The sequence below is a fragment of the Microplitis mediator genome, chromosome 7 (assembly GCF_029852145.1).
Source record: "Microplitis mediator isolate UGA2020A chromosome 7, iyMicMedi2.1, whole genome shotgun sequence".
Taxonomy (NCBI): Eukaryota; Metazoa; Arthropoda; class Insecta; order Hymenoptera; family Braconidae; genus Microplitis; species Microplitis mediator.
The window spans coordinates 23,655,626-23,670,359 of NC_079975.1; the positions used below are offsets into that span (position 1 = coordinate 23,655,626).

General features: G+C 26.8%; 2 protein-coding genes across 3 annotated transcripts; both read left to right on the top strand.

Moving 5' to 3' along the window:
- The first annotated feature begins 3,828 nt into the window (after positions 1-3,828).
- LOC130672364 (peptidyl-tRNA hydrolase ICT1, mitochondrial-like) lies at positions 3,829-6,283 on the top strand. Of its 2 annotated transcripts, none has more exons than XM_057476909.1 (3): positions 3,829-4,025; positions 5,697-5,875; positions 5,955-6,283. In XM_057476909.1, the coding sequence occupies exons 1-3, from the start codon at positions 3,941-3,943 to the stop codon at positions 6,207-6,209; spliced, it is 519 nt and encodes a 172-aa protein (XP_057332892.1). In that variant the 5' UTR covers positions 3,829-3,940; the 3' UTR covers positions 6,210-6,283. The 2 variants fall into 2 exon arrangements, with proteins under 2 accessions (XP_057332892.1, XP_057332891.1); XM_057476908.1 differs by having other exon boundaries at positions 3,838-4,105; positions 5,690-5,875.
- A 2,586-nt stretch (positions 6,284-8,869) lies between these two features.
- LOC130672366 (clusterin-associated protein 1) lies at positions 8,870-14,572 on the top strand. The gene is made up of 5 exons (XM_057476912.1): positions 8,870-9,351; positions 9,546-9,742; positions 10,609-11,007; positions 12,278-12,689; positions 13,744-14,572. The coding sequence occupies exons 1-5, from the start codon at positions 9,330-9,332 to the stop codon at positions 14,049-14,051; spliced, it is 1,338 nt and encodes a 445-aa protein (XP_057332895.1). The 5' UTR covers positions 8,870-9,329; the 3' UTR covers positions 14,052-14,572.
- Positions 14,573-14,734: the final 162 nt, after the last annotated feature.

Here is a 14,734-nt window from a genome sequence, read left to right on the forward strand (position 1 = left end):
ATTTATCCAGTTCTTCTTGGTCCTGGTTCTTTATTTTAAAATTACGCGGCAATTTTAAATTATCAACTAAATTCAAATTTCCAATTTCATTTTAATTCATTAGTTAGTATAAAAAATATAATAAAAAAGGAGTTAGTAAAAAAAAAATAACTTTCCGTATCGTTTGAAGATACAACCGAATCTGAGAGCTGGTGAGTTGGTGAGTACTGTATTTACCTGGTTCCCCAGCTGTACCTTTCTCGATGTTTCATTACGAACTCCCTTCTCCCGCGATATCTTCTCAACTTATTTTAAATTTTATTATTTTTAAAAAGTATTTTCTTCTCATTATTGGTTAATAATATTCATATTTTACATCATTCTCATACGTTAATTAATATTATTAACTTTTTTTTTATTCTTTACTTACATACATTATTTAGTACAATAGAATTTCTTCCAATTAATAAAAAAAAAAACTATTTATCATAAAAATACATAATAGCTGTAAAATGTTAAATAAAAAATTAAAGTACATATATATACATATATATACCGGTGTAGGCTCATCGACGAAGAGGAAAAGAAGTCATGGGACTTAAAGTCACGAGGATTTTAGTCACGGGACTCAGTGAAAGTGTCGAAGAGAGATAGAGGAAGGTCGCGTCCCTCTTTGAACGAATGAGCTAAGAGTCTGTTTCTACTTATTTTATTTGTACTAAATTTTATTATATACATACCTATATATATATATACTTTCCTTACTTTGTTCTTAACAATTTAAATACCTGTAAGAATAATTAGTTTCGATTATGCAAATTTATAAACTTATTATTAATAACAACGTTGGGTTTTTTCGGATAATAATAAAAACAATAATAATAAAATTATTGAAATACAATTACATACTCGATGCCGTAATATATGCAGATGATGACTTGATATTACAATGAGAGCTTACTGTATCTTTTGTTCTTTAAAAGGGTAGATTATTATTGTTATTATTAAGAATTAATGGTAATTTATTCATTGTATGTTGATGTACGAGAGTAGGCCAGCTGAGAGGAAGAGGCAAAGACGGAGGCTGAAATGAGACCCGGACCTTTTCGTAAACTTAAGATGTTTCTAGTTTTTTTTTTTTTTTTTTAAACTTTTTAGAGCTATCAAATTTATTGTGAAACAGCCACGGATATTCACAAAAACAAGTCATAAATATCTGATAAATACTTTTGAATTAAAATCCTTGAGTAGTTTTACGCCGAATTTGGATGTGTTCTTGGAATGTTAGAATTTTTATTTAATTCGCGTGACAAATAATACGTCAATGACAAAATCTTCTAATAGAAAAATGTATGTAGATGTATATACATATGTCATGGATAAAAACATTTATCAAGTGTTGTCAAGATTACCCGGATCTTTACTATTATCTTCTATTGTCTATATTTGTGTATCCTGCGAGTATTAAATTTTTGCGCAACTTTTTGTATTTTTTTAATTTATTGATTACTCGGTTATTATTTCCGTTACTTTATTATTTTTAATATATCTTTAGTTTTTATTTATGCCCTATTTTTTGTAATAATAATAATAATGATAATAATAATTTGAGTTTATTTACCCTGATTAAAAATATTGGTTGAAAAGAACTGAAAAGCGGTCACTCTATGCAAACTGTATTTCTATATATACGAAGAAAAAAATTGAAATCAATTGAAATTATTGAAAAGAATTCGAATTTCATCACTTTTAATTCTTTTAAATCAATATTTTTAAACAGGGTAAAGATACATCCGATCCGATACCAAAAAAATTAATTAATTGTTGATTTTTTACTGATTCCATATACGAGGATCTTCAGAAAAAATTTTACAATACATAATATAAAGTGAATTTTTGAAAAATTAATGTTAATTTTTTACATAATTAGTGTTTTTATAATTGTACGAAAGCAATTAGTTTTAATAAGTTGACTGTCATAAATATTTTACTTAGAATTTTTCATTCGAAAGAAAAAAAATTTTTAATAATTTTTTAAAATCAAATAATATTTTATCCGAAATTTAAATTTGAATACAATCCAAGGAAAATTAAATGAATTATTTTAAGCATAATAATAATAATAATAATAGTAATAATAATAATAGTAATAATAATAATAATAATCTTTGATGATTAATCTACTTAACGATCAGACTTTCTTATATTTTAGATTAAAGGAATTGCGGCTTTACTGATCTGTTTAATTGACAGTGTTTTATAAAAACTATCCTACGTATGAGTGATAATATGTGGATTAATGCTAAATTGCATTCTTTTGTATGCGCACTGTAATACTGTATATGAATTGAATAGAATCTAGTAATCAATTAGATTCTAAAATTTCTAAAAAACATTTTGTCAATTAAACAGATCAGTAAAGCCGTGGTTCCTTTAATCACATAATTAATAATAATACTAGTGATATTAATAATAATAACAATTTGAGTTTAATCAGAGGTACATCTGATCTATATCGATAAAAATTAATTTATTAATAATATTTTAGTGATTCCATGGTCGATCATCTTTACACCAGCTTCTACAATATTACGGTAAAATACGGCAAATTCCGGTAATTTACTGCGATTCGTGGCATTTTACCATAATTTACAGTATTCGGACGAATGGTGGTAAAAATATGGCAGTTTACGGCAAATTACGGTATTTTACGGTAAAATACCGCAAATTTGCAGTAAAATACCGCAATTACCGTAACATCCCACAGGATTGTAGCGAATTTACGGTGGGATAACCGTATTTTTACCGCAAAATACCGCGAAATATCGTAACTTACTGCAAAATACGGCATTTTACTGTAAAATACCGTAGTTGACCGTAATTCTTCCGAATATCATACATTACGGTAATTACCGTAATCTACAGCAAACATATGGTAATTTACCGTAATTTGCGGAAGTTTACCGCATTTTGCCGCAATCTACGGTAACAAATACCGTAAATTGCGGTAAAAACACAGTAATTTGCTATCAATTACGATGAAATGCCGTAGTTAGTCGTAAATTGCCGTATTTTTGCCGTAAATTACGATAATTCTGCTGGATGCCGTAAATTAGGGTAATTAGGGTAAGTTACGGTAATTTACCCTATTCGGATCCGCTAAGGGAGTTATAAACATTCTACTTGTAGTATTTCATTCGAAATAAAAAAAAAAAATTTATTTAAATCAAAAAATAATTTATTCAAAATTTAAATTTAAATACAATCTATGAAAAATTAAATTAATTATTTTAAACATCATAATAATAATAGGAACATTTATTATACTTATAAATATTTTTTTAATAGCATGTTTTTTTTCCATAAAAATATTTTGGATATTTAAAAATTAAATGAATCCGGTTCTGAGAGTAAATATTATTCTCAGAAATAAAAATCTCATCAGTTATAATCTTTAAATACTAAACAATCTGTTGAAAGCGGATGTAGATATTTTTTTTTCCTTCTTTTACTCGTAAAATTTTTTTTTTTTTATTTATTATTAACTTAATTGTTACTTGTATATATAAATTACTTTTATCATGTGAAAAATTATTTTACGTGCCATTAAAATTTTTTTTATTACCTTAATTTATTACATCACTCAATTAAATATTGATCGAGTGTTTTTTTAATTTAAACAATATATATATATATATACATATATTTATATATGTTTGTAAAAAATATTTGTATTGCATAATAATTATCAGCAGTAGTAAATAAAGTTATTTAATATTTTAATTTTTAAATTTTGCCGCAATTTTAGTGGCGCTGGCTAACGGGTTTATTAAAAATTTTCTGATACAAGAAAAACAAGTGATAGTTTTTAGGTTATTTAATAATTGAAACACTACTCATTTCATTGTTTGTTTTTAATTGATAAGTATTACCTGGTATTTATTAATTAAAAATTTAAATAATGAATGCAATCAGTTTAAAAATTTCTCAACTACTGAGTAACAAAATTTTAAACATAAATCCTGTAGCTGCTATGGGAATAATTCGTAATTGTTCATTTAAAAATATTTATTCTCAAGAAAATTTATATCCTAATAGTAAAAGTCAACTTTTTACTCCTACTTTTGTAAGTAATTTTTTTTATGAGTGTCAATGTAACAGACATGAGACAATTTATTAATTTTAAATAAATAAGTAAAAAAATCAAGTGAATTTTAAAAATACGCGTTCTGATTGTTCATTTATCTACGCATTTTTAAATTGATGTTACATTTTATTTATTTATTCAAAAATTTAAAAAATTCCCACTTGTCAGTTACATTCACGCTCATTTTTTTTTTTTTTTTTCATTATTTAATTTTGGTGAGTGTGAGTGTAGCAAATATGAGTCTATGAATTTTACATAAAATAATTAATTAATTAATTAAAATAATGAAATTTAAAAAAAAGCGCGCAATGATTTTTCAATTATCTCCCTGATTAAACAACTGAATTCGATCGAATTAAACAGAATTAAATTTTTAATTCTATTTAATTCAGATAAATTCTGTTAATTCGGTACTTAACTTAAAAATGAATTCTGTCTAATTCGGCAAGAAAACCAGAATTTGTCCAAATTAAAACGAATTTAAATAATTCTATTCGGTTTAATTCTGATTAATTCGAAAATAATTCTCCAATTTCTGGTTCTGAATCCGAATTAAACTGAATTAAAACAAATTTGAAAGTTTTAAATCGGTTTTATTCTGTTTAATTCAAATTCAAATTTTCAATTCAGTTGAATTCTGTTTTGCAGAATTCTACAGAATATAACGGAATTAAAATTTTTAATTCGGTCGAATTCAGTTGTTTAATCAGGGCTCGATGCAAATTTTTTAATCTTCATTAAAAAAAAACGCATTACCACACTGTAAAAAGTGCGGTGTCAAAAATGGACTCGTTTTAACTCCGCCCGGTGTAAAAATGAAATTACACCGGTGTAGGAGGAGTAATACACCGGTGTTAAAAATACCAGTGTTAAATCGGAGTAACCGGTGTAAAAGCGGAGTAAAACCGGTGTAAAAACGGAGTAATACCGGTGTAAATTACGTCCGCTTGGAGTATTAACTTTAAAGATTATAAAACACAAAAAATGTCAGTTCTTTATGAAAATTAATAAAAAATATGATTTATTAACAAGTATAGTGATCGAGTGAGTAAAAATATTCACAAAGTTAAATATTTTAACACCGGTAAAGAATATCTACACCGGTGGCGGCGTTGTTTTAACACCGGTTTAGAATATTTACACCGGTGGCGGCGTTATTTCAACATCGGTCTAGAATATTTACACCGGTGGCGGCGTTATTTTAACACCGGTCTAGAATATTTACACCGATGGCGGCGTTATTTTCACACCGCTTTCGGGGGTAAATTTAACACCGATAATTTTAACACCTACACCGCTTAGACTTACCCCGGTGATTTTTTACAGTGCATACGTTATGGGAATCATTCCCATAATATATTGTAATTGTTACCACAAATTTCTTTCCATGTACTATTTATTAATTTATTCAAAAATTAAAAAAATTTCAAATTGTCAGCTATACTTACACTCATTAATTTTGAAATATTTTATACTAATAATTTTTAAGAAATCAAAAATGACAAAATTTTGAATAATTTGACTATTTATTAATTACATTTTTTTGGTTTTATTTCTAAACAGGTTCCAGATCCAAATGAAAAATTCAGCGGTTATATTCCAGTTGAAAAATTAAAAATAACTTACAGTAGAAGCAGTGGTCCAGGTGGACAAAATGTTGACAAATCAAACACTAAAGTTGATCTACGATTTAATGTCAAAGATGCTACGTGGATATCAGAAGATATAAAAGAAAAATTATTGATAAAGGTTTGATTTTTTATAATTATTAATTAACGATGAATGATTAATTACTAAAAATTTGTCTAATGGGTTTAAAATTATGCAGGAACACAATAGAATAAATAAAGATGGATATTTGGTGATAAAATCAGATTTAACGCGTTACCAAATTATGAATGTTGCTGATGCTTTAGAAAAACTCAGAGCAATGATTCGACGTACAATCACTCCTGTAAAAGTTGTTGATCCAGAGTCTGAAGAATTGCAACGTAAACGAAAAATTAAAGCCGCTCGGGAACGTATTTACGAAAAACGAATGCGATCTCAAATTAAAAAAGATCGCAATGTTAATCTGGATTAATTATAAAATACTTTATTATGTTTAATTTTAATTTTATGATTATTATAATTAATAAAATTAATCTGTGTAAATAATTTCCATGTGTTTACTGTTAAATTTTTATAATTTTCCGAAATTTTAAGTGAACTCTGCTGTAATTATTTATTTGATGCCAAGGCATTGGCCGAATGGAAAATATAAATATATATATAGTAATTACATTAAAGTACACGTAAGAGATTTGGTATTTAATTTATACCGTAATTCTAAATTTAAGAAGAAGAACAAGGAAAAGTTTATACGTGAAATATAAATTTCAAAATATAAATCAGAATATTAATAATATAAATAATATAAATTGGCTCATCCCTGATTAAACAACTGAATTCGACCGAATTAAAAATTTTAATTCTGTTATATTCAGTTGAATTCTGCAAAACAGAATTCAACTGAATTGAAAATTTGAATTTGAATTAAACAGAATAAAACCGATTTAAAAATTTCAAATTCGTTTTAATTCAGTTTAATTTGGATTAAGAACCAGAAATCGGAGAATTATTTTCGAATTAATCAGAATTAAACCGAATATAATTATTTAAATTCGTTTTAATTTTGACAAATTCTGGTTTTCCTGCCGAATTAGACAGAATTCATTTTTAAGTTAGGTACCGAATTAACAGATTTTTTCTGAATTAAATAGAATTAAAAATTTAATTCTGTTTAATTCGATCGAATTCAGTTGTTTAATCAGGGATGTTACATCTCCTTGTATAGCAAACTATTTACAGTAGTTTACATCTAATAAGTTGGTTTGATGGTCTAGGCTCAGATTCTTTATTTGAAGTTCGTAGTTCGCCTTTTCTTTCTTGATTCAGGAAGTATTTATAGGCACTAGGGATGGGCGATATCTATCGATATTTCAACTATCGATATTTTTTTTCTAAAATATCGATGTTTTCTATCGATATTTTTTGAACACGATATATCGATACTCGATATAAAATTTACAACTATCGAAAGTATCGACACTGTCATTATCACGGGGTTATTTTATTGGAGTTTAAATCGAAATTGTTCTAATTATGAATGCCGCTAATATGATTGGTGTTACAACAGTTGAACGTAAGTATTTGATTTACTTAAAGAATAATTATATAATATAATTATTAATTGAATAATTATTATATATTATTTTATTTTTAAGATAACTCAGGTTCAAGGTTATATTCATTTTATTGTGAAGAGAACAGGTGCGGCAAAAAACAACATGGACGGATTAACTTTTGAATTAAAACAGTATTTGAGTCAACCTGTCATTTCAAGAACTGAGAACCCTTTAAAACATTGGAAATTATTACAGCCTAGCTATCCAAATTTATATAAAGTTGCGACTGAGTATTTGTGCGTCGTTGGAACTTCTGTGCCGTGTGAGCGTCTCTTTTCTACTGCTGGAAATATAAAAACTGATGACCGAAACCGATTATCTACAGATCATCTTGATAAATTGTTATTTTTAGGCAGTTTAAGTCTTGAAGATTGGGGATTATAATTTTTATAAATTTTTATATTTAATTTTAATAATATCTGTATTTAATGGTAAAAATATCTGTATTTTATTTACATTTCGCTTTGTTTATTTAATTAATTAATTTAAAATTTTAAAATTACGATAAATTATATACAAATAATATTTAAATTTTAAATTTTCGCGCCTCTTTTAACACTCGATGTTGAAAATCGATATATCGATATTTTTTTATAAAATGTCGATACTCGATAATAAAAAACTAAAACTATCGATGTTACGATATCGATGTTTTCTTTCAATATCGCCCATCCCTAATAGGCACTAGTTTTAAAAGTATCATAGCTAAGCGAGTCTATTATCTCAATTGATAGTTCTTTCCAAAGTCTGATTGCAGATATCACAAAAAAGTGTTCAAATACTGAGGAGAAATTATGTTTTTTTTTTTTAATTTTGGAACTTCGACTGATTATAGATATTTTTCAGCAAATAAAATTATTAGCTCGGGCGCTTAATAAAATTTAACTATAAGTAGTAATAAATAAAAATTAACAATAGCTGCCACTGTTGAAAACTTTCTTTGAAATTAAAAGCAAATTACTTGAAGTTATTAACATTTTAAAATCACTCAGAAATATGAAATATAAATCATCTTATTTGTATACTTTATTTTTACATAACTTTGAATTTTCAAATCGTAAATTTCATTAATATTAAAATCACAATTTATTTTTATTTTATTTCATTTTAATAATCATCTTTTATTGTCCATAAGTCAATCAATTTTAAGGCCGTCCTCAGACAATGTCCCCCTCCCCACTTTTTGCAAATATTCAATTTTGATGATCGTATTTAAATTTTGATAATTAATTTCGAAAAAATTTAAGCATTAATTGAAAAAAGGACAACGCAGTTACAATTGCCACCGAGACATAGATTTTTAAAAAAATTATTTACAGTTGACATCAATTAGGAGTCAAACGAAATTTTGAAAATAAATTTCAGTAAAATTTTGTAGTTTGAATTTTCAAATTTTTCAGGTTCAAATTTATTTTCCAAATTTCGTTCCATTCCTAATTGATAACAACTGTGAGTAATTTTTTTAAAAATCTACATCTCGGTGAAATTGCAACTGCGGTCTTTTTTCAATTTATACTTAAATTTTTTCGAAATAAATTAATAAAATTTTCATACTATTTTGACAGTTCAGTCATTAATTGTAAATCTGATGATTTCTATTACAATTATCCTTGAAAATCGATTAAATTTCCAACAATGAATTTAATTTTGATCTTTCAAAATTTTTAGAAATTCTGTCACCTCGAATTTAATTATTTGCCGCTAAAATATGCGAAGGCTGTTTATTTCGAAAAAAATTACCACATTTCGGGTTGTGACCATCATACAAAAAAAAGAGGTTTCTATCGTCACCCTCTATAATAAACATATACTTACATATACTCACATATATGTACGTATGTATTGTTTTAATTTTGTTGCCACGGTAACTAAAGCATGACACTGAATTATAATAAAGTTTCAAAACATACTTTAGTATACTTATGAAATATAATAAACTCTGTATTTATTTAAAAGTAATTTAACGTTAATTTAAAATGTCCTGTCGAGATTTGAGAAGTACGTTTGATTTATTTATTAAAATTAATAAGTTATATCTCACTTATATATAAGAGTATTTTAATATATTTAAATTTAACTGATAGTGAAATAATTTTTAAAAACTTTCTATTCATTTGAATAAAAATAAGTTTTTTTAAATTCAAAAAAATAATTCTTTAATTTTTTAAAATTAATTACTTATATTTTTTTAGATTTTACAGAAACAATGAGATTTTTGGGGTATCCCAGATTAATTTCTCTGTCAAATTTTCGCGTTCCTAATTTTTCTCTAGTCGCTGAAATTTTAGTTTGGTTGATCCATCGATTTGATCCTGATTCAGATATGACTGCTGAGTATGAAACTGTTGAAGATCGTGTGTCTATTATACGACGTGCTGCTGAATTTATAGTAATATTTTATTTTTATATATATATATATTAGGGTGGTTTTTAAAAATTTAATTTTCTCAGGCGCCCCATAAAAAGCTTTTTTTTAGTGAAAAAATACCTGGGGAATTTGGTTTTTTCTTTTTAAGTGAAAAGAACACGTGCCGCAGGACGATCAAAGTTCGTTTTTCGATACAATCGCGGTTTTTTTTAAATATCTCATGAAATATGCAGATTAAAGGAAAAAATCATAGAAACACTTTCGTAGGAAATTAAATTTTTGACAAAAAAGGTCATATTCATTTTTTTTATAAAATGTGTATTTATGAAGATATTTTAAAAAAACTTTTTTAGATCTTATCAATTGAGCATTTTAAGGATTACGAATGTTTAAAATAACGTTTTTTCTTAAATATAGACAACTTCGTAACTCGTAACATATCAATCATTAATGCTTGTTGTAGTTTCTATATACTTAGAAAAATGTTATTTTCAAAATTTGTAATCCTTAAAACGCTCAATTCAGATCTAAAAAAAGTTTTTTTAAAATATCTTCATAAAAACACATTTTATAAAAAAAATGAATATCACCTTTTTTGTCAAGAATTTAATTTCCTACAAAATTGTTCCTGTGATTTTTTCCTTTAATCTGCATATTTCATGAGATATTTAAAAAAAACGCGATTGTATCGAAAAAAGAACTTTGATCGTCCTGCGGCACGTGTTCTTTTTTACTGATAAAGCAAAAACCAAATTCCCCGGGTATTTTTTCACTAAAAAGAAGCTTTTTATGGGGCGCCTGAGAAAATTTAATTTTTAACGACCACCCTAATATATATGTTAAGTTTTAAAAATTACATTTTGAAAAATGGATTTTATTAAATTCAGGCAATTAAAACAAATATTAAATTAAATACTAAAAAACTGTATCAAGCTGATGGTCACGCCGTACACGAGTTGCTTAAAATAGCAACAGCATTATATGAAGCGCAAAATAAAAATGCTGAGGATGAAATAATGTCCGGAGAAATTTTAAATCCTTTGGTGATTGATATAACTGATGAGTTATCAGAACTTAAAAGTACAAGACAAATGGCCAGTCAGTTAACAGTAAGTGGCGCCAGTTTATTTGATTTATTAGGGAGAGAAGTTCAGCTTCGTGAAATACGTAATAGTAAAGCTGCGCGTCAATTTGATACTTCGCAAATTGAAGTTGCTTTTAAAGATGTCATTGAAAGTATGAAGAAAGACATTGATGACACAAGGCGGCAAATTGATAATGTCAAGGTAAAATATATATATATATTATATAATTCTCAACGGCCATACTTTCGGCACGAATCATTAGTCAGAATATTTTTAGTTGAAATTTTATAGATTTTATTTTAAAATTTTTGTAAAAGTTAGTATCCATTTTTTCCATTAACTTTAAATTTAATTAAAAAAAAAAAACTGATGATGATATGAAAGGTAAAAGTGAATTTTTGCATAAAAATAACTGACTTTAGTAATTTTTTAAATTTGTAATTAAATCCTGAGGTAAATTATAGAGAAATAATTGAACTCTGATATAGAATTGATAAAAAAATTTATTGATTTTAAGGGGGGAAAGTAGTCTGAGAGACAAAAAAAAGGAGCAAAATTCTCAAAATTTGTGACATTATTAAGCATCATTGCAAAAATATTCTGATAAATTTTTATAAAAAAATATTGAAAAATAAGCCAGTGGTAGTGGGGAGAGACGAGTCGCTTTAAAAAAAGTTTCCGTGCCGTAGGCAGGATAACTCATGACTGCATCTGAAATCAAAAAACCAAAAAGATTTCTTTGGTACATAAGTTTATCTTGAATTTGAACGAAGAAATAAACAAAATATTCATTTTTGAATTATTGGTAAAGGAGCAGTCAAAAAACTCTGATTTTTCCCTAAAATTCTTCCTTTTGTTTAATTAAAAAATGAGTAGTTATTGAAAAAAAAAATCCTTCGTTCAAATCCAAGATAAACTTATGTACAAAAGAAATATTTTTGGTTTTTTGATTTCAGATGAGGGAATCATGAGTTATCCTGCCTAAGGCATGGAGACTTTTTTTAAAGTGACTCGTCTCTCCCCACTACCAATGGCTTATTTTTCAATATTTTTTTATGAAAATTTATCAGAATATTCTTGGAATAATGTCACAAATTTTGAGAACTATATTCTCTTTTGTTTGTATCTCAAACCAGCTTTCCCCCTTGATAAATTAAGTAAAAAAATTTCCATCGAAAATTTAAAAGTTATTAAGAAAAATATGTAATTGACTTTTTATAAATATCTCTGTAAATATTGAGTTATTTAAAAAATTGTAAGAAACCTTTTTTGTAGCACTTAAAATTCTCTATAAAAAAGGTATCTTATACTTTTTATAAAAACCGAATAGTTATTGAGATATTCGAAGTTTAAAATTACCTGAGGTCTTCTTGACCCAATACGACCATTGAGGATTTAACACTTTAGTAAAAAAAATGGCCTTATAATTTTGAGTGATTGATAGTAACAATAATTATTTTATAATTAATAGGAGACTGAACAAAATTTAGAAACAAAAATCGAAAGACGTCAAATGGAATTAGAAAGAAATAAAAAAAGATTATTAACTTTACGTAAAGTACGCCCGGCATTTATGGAAGAATTTGAAAAATTAGAAGTTGAACTTCGTATAGTTTATGAAAATTATCTTCAAAAGTGCCGTTATTTAGCATATTTAGAGCATCTTTATGAAGATATGACAAAAGTTGAGCAAGAAAAGTTTGAACAAAGACAAGCTGCTACTAAAAGACAATTGGAACAGCTTCGCGGTGAAGATGCTAGCTTTGAAAGTATAATGGAAGGCAATGATTCAATATTTACAAATAATATTCGCAGTACTTTAAATCTTGATGGAACAGAAAGAGATTTAGATAAAAATGATCAAGGACAAGTCCAAGCTGGAGGTAATTATTATTTTTTTATTTATTTAATCGCCTTGGCGGATCTCATGTTACGGTAAATCTACTATAAAATCATGATAATGTACCGCAATGCTGCAGCAAACTTACCGTAACAGTACTCAGTCAATAAGCCGTATTTCTACGGTAAATTTACCGTATAAAAGCAGGTAAAGCTGCTCCAAGTATTCCGAAAATTTAAAGGTATACTCTGATGGATCCAAATTACGGTCAATTTCCATAACTTACTGCATATTGCCGTAATTTATCGTAAAAATACAGGATTTATACGGCAAATTTTCACGGTAATGGACAGTAAGTTACAGTAATATATGTTAATTTACGGCATTTTACACCAAATTACGGTAAAATATAGCAATTTATTGTAATTTGTGGCATTTTTGCCGTAAGTAGCATATGCTTTTTTATTTTTACAGTTTCTAAAGTGCAATACTTCACCTTTTTATGTGTATTAGTGTGAAAAGTGTATTAATTTACCTTACGGTACTTTACGGTAAGTTACCGTTCTTGTACCACGAATTTACGGTTAAAATACCGTTAAATACCGTAAGCTTATCTATTTTTACCGTATAATATCGTATTTTACCGTAAAATATCGTAACATACATAAATTTACCATAAAATACTGTACTTCTTCAAAATACCGTAAATTACGGTAATGACCATAATAGACCGTAATTTTTCGAATATCATTAATTACGGTAATTACCGTAATTCGGATCCGCTAGGTTAGTCAATAGTTGTACCATATTTAAAAGTAGACTTACCATAAAGTTACGGTACACTTTCTTCTACTACTCTTAATATTACGGTAGTTTTTACCGCAATTTACGACTAATGATGATCGAACAAATACTTACCAAATTTTTATCGTAGTTCTTCCGTAAATTTACCGTATTCGTACAGTCATGCTGCGGTATATTTCCCTAGTACTGTAATATACGGCAATTTGCCGTAATACTCGTAATTATGCCGTAATATTGGATCCTTTAGGGTCAATATTAATTATAAAATAATAACAATATTAATTGTTTAAAAGAAACAACAGGTAGGGCTTCAAGAGTACAATTAAATCAAAGAAGAATTTATGGTACCATGTCAGGAAGACCACGTGGTTTACGAGAATCAAATGACAGTATTGGCTCACTAGATGACAGCGACAGTGATCTTTTGATTGATGGTGACCTCGACGATGATGAAGAAGATGATGACATTGACATCGAAAATGTACGAGGTAACTTATTGAGTACGGTGACGAGTCATGAAATAGCAGCATCATTAGATTTAAAAAGTAATACAGAAAAAAGGTCAATCAGTAAAGCGGGACATGTTGATGAAGATTTTTAATATTAATAAATAAATATAATTATTATAAAATTCTCCCAGCACGAGAATGCACCTCGGGTGTTTTCGGTTTTTACTCCCACTCTAGTTGTTTTTTGTACTAAATATTGCCCCCACTTTTCCTGCGTGTGCGCAGACTGAAAGGAATCGGCAGTGGGGGAACTCCGAAGTTCATTCTCTTACTGGGACAAGTTCACTTATGTATTAAAGTAATAAAATAATGAATGGTTATCTACAATGGCCGTCGTTTTATTAATAATAAAAGCACCAGTATCAATAAATTTAATTTCAAATTATAAATTATTATTATTTAATTATAATTTTAAATATTATAAATACCATGTTTACTTTTTACAATTTAAAATTATTAAAAAAATTTTAGCATTAGTTTAAAATTACATGTGCATTACAGTCTCGAGTGTAACTTATTTTTTTGGCTAAAAAATATTTTTTATTTTTTTTGTATACATACTTAATTAAAACAGTGATAATCAATATCATTAACGATAATTATTGGCCGTTAATAATTGAGCAATTTTAAAATTTTGATATTTACATATTAAGTTAAAATAAACAAGTAAATAAATTAGTGCCTGACTTTTTTAATTACAATTATTTTTTATATATCAACATATTGTTAAAAGTAATTAACTTATTTTGTAACCTGCAATGTTTGGCCGCATTTA

Excerpts from the sequence above, each read along its gene's own strand:
- LOC130672364 (XM_057476908.1), top strand. The coding sequence starts at position 3,941 with ATGAATGCAATCAGTTTAAAAATTTCTCAACTACTGAGTAACAAAATT. Across the intron at positions 4,106-5,689 it reads AACTTTTTACTCCTACTTTT|GTTCCAGATCCAAATGAAAA; the intron begins GTAAGTAATTTT and ends ATTTCTAAACAG. Across the intron at positions 5,876-5,954 it reads AAGAAAAATTATTGATAAAG|GAACACAATAGAATAAATAA; the intron begins GTTTGATTTTTT and ends AAAATTATGCAG.
- LOC130672366 (XM_057476912.1), top strand. The coding sequence starts at position 9,330 with ATGTCCTGTCGAGATTTGAGAA. Across the intron at positions 9,743-10,608 it reads GACGTGCTGCTGAATTTATA|GCAATTAAAACAAATATTAA; the intron begins GTAATATTTTAT and ends TATTAAATTCAG. Across the intron at positions 11,008-12,277 it reads GGCAAATTGATAATGTCAAG|GAGACTGAACAAAATTTAGA; the intron begins GTAAAATATATA and ends TATAATTAATAG.